This window comes from Ranitomeya variabilis, chromosome 3 (genome assembly GCF_051348905.1).
Source record: "Ranitomeya variabilis isolate aRanVar5 chromosome 3, aRanVar5.hap1, whole genome shotgun sequence".
NCBI lineage: Eukaryota > Metazoa > Chordata > Amphibia > Anura > Dendrobatidae > Ranitomeya > Ranitomeya variabilis.
The window spans coordinates 741,965,065-741,973,418 of record NC_135234.1 but is presented as its reverse complement, the minus strand read 5'-3'; the positions used below and the strand labels follow the sequence as shown (position 1 = coordinate 741,973,418).

At 36.7% G+C, this 8,354-nt stretch overlaps 1 protein-coding gene across 1 annotated transcript; it reads left to right on the top strand.

The window, feature by feature from the left end:
- The first annotated feature begins 604 nt into the window (after window positions 1–604).
- LOC143817258 (matrix metalloproteinase-18-like) lies at window positions 605–7,639 on the top strand. The gene is made up of 10 exons (XM_077298500.1): window positions 605–760; window positions 1,968–2,212; window positions 3,088–3,236; window positions 3,326–3,451; window positions 3,931–4,092; window positions 4,204–4,321; window positions 4,695–4,828; window positions 4,927–5,083; window positions 6,221–6,324; window positions 7,261–7,639. Exons 1-10 carry the CDS (start codon window positions 656–658, stop codon window positions 7,359–7,361), a joined length of 1,401 nt encoding a protein of 466 aa, XP_077154615.1. The 5' UTR covers window positions 605–655; the 3' UTR covers window positions 7,362–7,639.
- Window positions 7,640–8,354: the final 715 nt, after the last annotated feature.

Genomic DNA, 8,354 nt, shown 5'->3' with positions numbered 1-8,354 from the left:
CCCAAGAGTAGAGTTGAAAAAAAAAAACCATACACATTACATTGTCAGCCATTTGGTCGAAATAAATATAACATGATAAGGATACTTTGGATACTTTAAAAATCAGTATCAAAATGACTATATAATCCCTTATAGGATTTTTTACATAAAAACACCAGTTTCATCAGGTCTAGAGATCCATATAATAATGTATGCAGTTTGTACTGTGAAATACGGTAAAAAAATTGATTTAAGCTAAACCCATTTACCTTTTTGCAATAAAATCTGATTAAGATATCCGTTTATAACTGTGTAATGCCCAATCAAGGGATTTCCCAAATGAATCTTCAAACTTGTTTAACCTGGCAACACGTACCCCCCAAACCCACAAGCACGCGTGTCCTAGTAACATTCTCATTGTACACATTGTTAATAGCCTGCCTGACACAAATACCTGGAAGGCTCGAGGCGCTGGGTTTCCTGTCATGCACCCTTACATGGGGATTGTATACTATTACTTAACCGCAGTTGTGTCACTTTGTTGGAACAGATCCACGTTTGCCACAGTAATTAAGAAAGTCTAATATGACTCATATTTTATGAGACATCCAGGGGCTATATAAAGGCAGGACTCAAGGTCTGGCAAGTATCCTTCTACAACCTGAGCTCCAGCAAAATGCACTGTCTCCCCATCCTGCTGCTGTCCTGGGCTGCGCTGTCTGCTGCCTACCCAGCTGCACCGCAAGAAGATCTGGAAAGCAAAAATGCAAATTTGGCCCAGGTACGTATCTCATCTATCTATCTATCTATCTATCTATCTATCTATCTATCTATCTATCTATCTATCTATCTATCTATCATCTATCTATTATCTAGTATCTATCTATTAATCTATCTATCTATCTATCTATCTATCTATCTATCTATCTATCATCTATCTATTATCTAGTATCTATCTATTAATCTATCTATCTATCTATCTATCTATCTATCTATCTATCTATCTATCTATCATCCATCTCATATCTATCCCATATTTATATCTATCTCTCTATCTATCCACCCATCCATTCATCCACTCACCTATCTATCTATGTATTTATTATCTATCTATCCCATCTATTATCTATCTCATATCCATCTATCTATCTATCTATCTATCTATCTATCTATCTATCTATCTATCTTTCTATTATCTATCTATCTATCTATCTATCTATCATCTATCTATTATCTATCTCATATCTATCTATCTATTATTTATTATCTATTATCTATCTATCATCTATCTATCTATCTATCTATCTATCTATCATCTACCTATTATCCATCTCTATATATTATCTATCTATCTCATATCTATCTATTTATTATCTATTATCTATCTATCTATCTATCATCTATCTATCTATTCTATATATCTTTCTATTATCTATCTATCTATCTATCTATCTATCTATCTATCTATCTATCATCTATCTATTATCTATCTCATATCTATCTATCTATCTATCTATCTATTATTTATTATCTATTATCTATCTATCTATCATCCATCTATCTATCTATCTATCATCTACCTATTATCCATCTCTATATATTATCTATCTATCTCATATCTATCTATCTATTATTTATTATCTATCTATCTATCTATCTATCTATCTATCTATCTATCTATCTATCTATCTATCATCCATCTATCTATCTATCATCCATCTATCTATCTATTATCTATCTATCTATCTATCTATCTATCATCTATCTATCTATCTATCTATCTATCTATCTATCTATCTATCGAATAGCTATCCCATATCTATTTATTATATATCTATCTTGCTATCTATGATGTTATAAATGGATTTACCGATTTTCAAAAAATAAGTAAATCATAGATTAAGACTCTCAAACGAGACTATAGATATTTAACCACATACTAAACTCTTCTCTTATACTAAGTATTTTAAATTGATCTCATTCCCAAGAAATATCTAGAACGGTTCTATGATTTGAAAACTGCTGGAAGACCCATCGGAAGAACTAAGAACAGCAATCCATTCGTTAAAAAGCTTGAAGAAATGCAGCAGTTCTTTGGTCTGGAAGTGACTGGACAACTGGACAAGAAGACTGTAGAAATGATGGAGAAGCCTCGGTGCGGCGTTCATGACATCGGTGACTACAGCACCGTCCCTAAAAGTTCTGCATGGCAGAAAAACGATATCACCTACAAGTAAGCATTTCCCACATCAGCTGATTGTTGGTTTGGTTTTTCACATGATTGACTGTAATCTGTAGGCTGCAAATTCGCTGCAGTGCCTCCACAGGAGAAATTAGGCATTACATAGTTCTCCATTAAGTCAATAGGTTGTCAAAATAATGCATGGATATGCTGGGTCCTCCAAAGGAAGGGCATAATTTAGAGCCGCTGTCACTTGTGGCTAAAGGATAACTGATTTATAGTAAAGTGTCCAAGGGTGTACTATATTTCACATAAATCCTGCAGATAATGCGCCACACTCAAAATGGGTTAAGAAGTTTCAATCTTTATTAGAAACAACTAGAATAGGCTTTTTATAGAAAAAAGGGGAAAATGAAGAAATACAACAAACATATATTGACATTAGAAATTGAGGTATGATCCCAATAGATAAGTATGCATATAAATATACTGTAGAGTATTTCATATACCGTAAGTCAAGTATAGGAACAAAAAGAGTTGGCTTGTATAAATAATGTTATATAACACTGTTTAATGAACCAATTTAATGTTTCAAAATTGTGAAGCAATATCAAACCAATTTATGATCACACTTCAAAATGTGTTTCGCCTTTTGCTTGGTCAAGGGAATCCCCTTGACAAAGCATAAGACAAAACACTAGTCGGAATCCATCCATCTATTTAAAGAGTTTTATGTTGTTTATGGGATTGTTTGGCTAATTAATGTTAAATGTTAGCCTGTATTTTTCTATGGTCTTAAAGTTCTCAAAACAAACATAACAATATTTTATAAATGCATTTCTAGTATTCAGTTATTCCTGTACACAGTTGAGGAACATATCTGACATTTTATACTCATCTAAATAATTTCTGTTTTTCCATTGAAGAATTGTGAATTTCACACCCGACATGCCACAAGCTGATGTGGAGTCCTCCATCAAAAGGGCGTTCAAAGTCTGGAGTGATGTGACCCCATTGACCTTCACTAGGGTCTACGATGGAGACTGTGATATTGAGATCAAATTTGTCGATGGAGGTAACAATGAATATTTATCGGTATGGCCACTAATAATTACTTTGTGTTATGATCTCCTAATACTAACTAGCTTCATCTTCATTTTTTAGATCACGGTGATAACAGTCCATTTGATGGACCCAATGGAATTTTAGCTCATGCTTTCCAGCCTGGGCCTCGTATTGGGGGTGATACTCACTTTGATGAAGCTGAAACATTTACAAAAACCAGCCATCGTAAGTCATGAGTGTGTGATTTCATAGGCTTGTACTCGTAATATTCCAAGCACTACTGAGGGTTGAAGGGTTTGTCCAAATATTTTTTACAATTCTGGTTGGTTAAAAAAAATATAAATAATACTTACCCACCTCCCCAATGGTTCACTATTTGATGGTGTTGTCTCAACATCAAAAATGGATGACAATGCCCGCTCAGTCGTTATATGACTAATAAGATAGGCCATCAGTAGTCAACATGAAATAATGCCTTAAAAGTAGGGGTTGTAGCACAATTCAAGTAATTTCTGGTGCATTACAATACCTACACTGTACCTTTTGGCACTTGTGAAGGTACCAAAAGTTGAACTCCAACCACATTGGTGGCAAATATTAGCAAAATGCCATTAAGTTATGGGTTGGGAAAAAAACATTTTAGGGAGAATTATCTGGCACTCAGTTTCAACTAATCACTTTCTCATCTTAACTTTCCCTTCTAGAGTACAATTTGTTTCTGGTGGCTGCTCACGAATTTGGACATGCTCTTGGCCTTCATCACTCCACAGACCAAGGAGCTCTTATGTATCCCAATTACCCAAACACCGACCCTAATCATTTCCGTCTGCCTCAAGATGACATTGATGCCATCCAGTCTCTCTATGGTAAGGAGGAGGTCTCTGATTCTACTGTTCTCGATCAATGCTATCATTCTTTTCATTCTTTTAGCCTTGATGCTACAGATTATTCATTTTATTTTATAAATATATTTTTAGGAAAGACATCAAATCCCGTTCAGCCAACTGGACCTACCACACCTACCAAATGCGACCCTAACCTTGTCATTGACGCCGTGACTACTCTTCGAGGAGAACTATTCTTTTTCGTAAACAGGTAAGCTATAATAAAGACTTCTTCTGTTGTCAGTCACACATCTATGTTCAGCTATACTATTAAAAATGTGTTCTTCTTATCTTCTTCTTTTCTTGCGATATTCCAAGATGAGTGACGTAAGATGATGAGCTTTAAAAAATAATGTTGAGGTGCAATACCCAGCAAAGTATTGCATCAGTTTGTTTCTTTCATGGCTGGTCATCTTGAACCATTTATATCAAATATAGCGACATATTGGACATATTTGTGATTCAATTGGCCGAAACAAGTTTGAAAACCATTGGGTCGGCCATATTGCTGCACTTGAGAGAACTTACTAAATGGGCCTGGAAAGTTCTACATTTTATAACACTAAGTATTTTTTATTTCTCAGGTTCATACTTCGCATACACCCAAGAGGGGGAGAATCTGATTTACTTTTCATCCAGTCACTGTGGCCATCTTTACCCAGTGATGTTGATGCTGCCTATGAAAATCCCATTTCCGGGGATATTCTCGTTTTTAAAGGTAACAGAAGTGTTTTATTACCTTTCCAGTACTAAAAAGTGAAAATGGATTTGACATTATTTGATTTATGATGTCGTTATGTTCTATTTTGATTTCAGGGGACAAATATTGGACTCTTGATGGTTTTGAAGTGTCCCAAGGACCCAAAAGTATCACCAAATTGGGATTTCCCAAAAACGTTAAAAAGATTGATGCTGCCGTTCATGCTGAACATCTGGGCAAAACATTCTTCTTTGTGAAAAATAAGTATTATAGGTAAGACTGAGAGAAGTGATCAAAAAATGTTGACTATACCGATACCTACCTTTGGGGGTAATTCCGTCTTCTGGTTACCGATTTGTAACATTATCGCTATGTACATTTTGGCAATTGGCTTGGTTGACATCAAGTGATCAAGTGGCCTATATATGGATATTAGGGCACTGAGCACTGTTTTTGTCTCTGAGGCCAGAATAGATGGTATGGCGATCTTTCCCGTATTTGTTTATTTGTGATCAGAATGTGACCACTGCAACCAGTCAGTCAGAGGCCACAACAGTCATGTTCCATATATAGGAAAACCAACAGCTCACCCAACCTATAATGGCTTCATCCTGGGTGCTAGGCCAATTTAATCAAGTCAGAAAAAAGCCAGACTCCATCCTTCTTGAGAAAACTGTGTTTATTGTAGCTTTATTCCATATGTGCTAAAACCACTGAACACAGATCCTCAATTACTAACGCGTTTCGTAAACTTCACATAGCTACGATTAAGGAAGTTTACTTCCAAAACCCGTCAATGGTTGAGGATCTGTATTCAGCAGTTTTGGCACGTATGGAATAGCGTTACAATAATGAAGGAGTTTTCTCAAGAAGGACGGAGTACCGGCTTTTTTCTTACTTAGTCATGTCCCACACTACTGGCACCATTTTTCAGCGCTGAGTGGTGATGCTTATAGCGCACGTGTGACTGCTATGGCCTCTGATTGGTGGTGGCGACATGATGGTCACAAAATCCAGGAAGATAGCTAATGCATATGTGCTGCATCTCCAGAAAGAAAGTTGAGAACAGTTTATTTTTTTCTTTTATATCTTTTTTCCTTTTTTAAAAAAAAGCTGGATATCATGCAATATTAAGTGTTTCACTTTATTGAGCAGTCGTTGAAAAATATACAAGCCTACCTATAAATTTCTGCTTCCAAGAATATTTTCTATTTCTAGGCTAAAAAACAAAAACAAAAATTTCAAGACTATTGAAATTGTTCTTCCTTTTTGGATTAAAATGAAACACTATCCTAATACTATTTCTGAATTCTACAACTTTGATCTAACCCTCAAGTTCAGTTACAAGTGGCTTATTTTTAGACATTTTCTTGGCTAAAGTGTAAAATTGGTCTAACCTTTCCATTTCAGCTATGATGAAGACAGAAAAGTCATGGATGAAGGATTTCCAAAGTTTATTGCCAAAGGCTTCCCTGGAATGAGACCAGGAATTAATGCAGCATTTTATTACAGAGGTAAATACATCCAATAATGTTGGATACAAACCTAAATTTAATAATTTGTGGCTAATTTAGTGAAAAATTGCAAAATTTTGGGAAGAGCAACACTGAATGAAATAATGTATGTCTAGGGTTCAAATACTATTTTGAATTAGTTCCATTTTTCTGCATCTGACCAAAAACGTTTTATTTTTAGAGACACTGTAAATAATTTGCATACATTTATTGACTGGAGTAAAGTTTGCCAAACATATTAGGAGACACACAACTGAATAATTTTTAGCATCTTTTGGACTGCCCATGGGCCTAAAATGATGACAGTCATGAGCTGTCTTAGGGAAAAGGAGCAATGTACACCAGTTTACCAACATTAATAACAGTAAATTTGTCACTCTTTGGTACACTATGACCCTTTTTTCTAAGTCCCATCCACTTTTTAGAAAAATACTGTGCAAAAATTGGCACAATTTCGAGTAAATACGACAGCTTTATGATGCCAGAAAACTGGTGAAGAAGAAATTATGATTTCCTTCTATCCAGGACAAATTTAGTCAATTGGGTTTTCCGAGATCATAAAAAAATTTGGGCAAAGTCAACCAATGTAATCAAATGAAAAAATAACCTATAGTCCCCTGTTATACTAGATTTGCCAAATTCCAGTACGCCTGCCATGATTCTTTCGCTTTTGTTCATTTGGCTGACATTCCGTAGCTTACACTGGTGAGGCCAGCGATGGGCTGCAGCGGTCAAGATGGCAGTCAATGGCCCCCAAATGGTCGAAAGTATTTAAAATATATCAGTATAGAATTGTAAATTTTTCTCGGTGCCAGCCTTAGGCCAATTTGGCCAAATACTTGAGCCCAGATTTTGCCTATGGTCTAAATGTAAAAAATTCTGTATTATGCCCAGTTTGCATAACTTATACATTTTTTCTTTTTTTTGTTCTTGCAGGTCTTCTTTACTTCTTCCAGGATTCAGTACAGTATGAATATAACATTGACTCCAAGAGAATCCAGCAAGTTCTCAGAAGTAACAGCTGGATGGGATGTTAAGAACACATGTTTACGGCAGTGTCTTGTAAATCATAGCGTCAGCTACAAATCACAGAACTATTTAGATGTGACTTGTCCAGTGCCGACATTTCCAACTGTGAAAGCCTCTATGTAACCCTCATACTGTATTCTGTTCTTTATCCACCAGGACAACTATGCAGCTGTATGTAGCAACGTATTTATATGAATTCAGAAATATATATTTACCTTTTTTAACTCCTATATTTTATATGAACGTGATGATAATAATAATAATAATAAACTATGATTTTTCTAAACTGTTTTGCAAATTTTTTTTTTTGCTGAGGGGTTACTTCTCTGAAAATGGCTTTTTAAGCTTATCACATACCGCTTTAATTACCCTGCAGCACCTCTACTGGGGAAAGGGAGTATTGCACAGTTCTCCTTGAAACTGATGGGCTGTTTACCCAATGAACACACATGTTGGGTCCCCCAGATTCAGAGCTCATTCACACAACTGTACTTTCAGTCTGACTGCTGTCCGTACAACAATAGATCTCGCATGGGCAGGGCAAAGGGACAGTAAGGAGCTGTCAATCAGGCTAGGTGGGCAGAGATTCAGCAGCAGCAGAGAGGAGGGACACTGAGGAGCTGACAATCAGGCTAAGCCAGTGGAGATTCAGCAGCAGCGGGGAGGAGGGACACTGAGGAGCTGTCAATCAGGCTAAGTGGGTGGAGATTCAGCAGCAGTGGGGAGGAGGGACACTGAGGAGCTGTCAATCAGGCTAAGTGGGTGGAGATTCAGCAGCAGCAGGGAGGAGGGACACTGAGGAGCTGACAATCTGGCTAGGTGGGCAGAGATTCAGCAGCAGCAGAGAGCAGGGACACTGAGGAGCTGACAGTCAGGCTAGGTGGGCAGAGATTCAGCAGCAGGGAGGAGGGACACTGAGGAGCTGACAGTCAGGCTAGGTGGACAGAGATTCAGCAGCAGCAGGGAGGAGGGACACTGAGGAGCTGACAATCAGGCTAAGT

Excerpts from the sequence above, each read along its gene's own strand:
- LOC143817258 (XM_077298500.1), top strand. The coding sequence starts at position 656 with ATGCACTGTCTCCCCATCCTGCTGCTGTCCTGGGCTGCGCTGTCTGCT. Across the intron at positions 4,829-4,926 it reads GGATATTCTCGTTTTTAAAG|GGGACAAATATTGGACTCTT; the intron begins GTAACAGAAGTG and ends TTTTGATTTCAG. Across the intron at positions 5,084-6,220 it reads GTGAAAAATAAGTATTATAG|CTATGATGAAGACAGAAAAG; the intron begins GTAAGACTGAGA and ends TTTCCATTTCAG.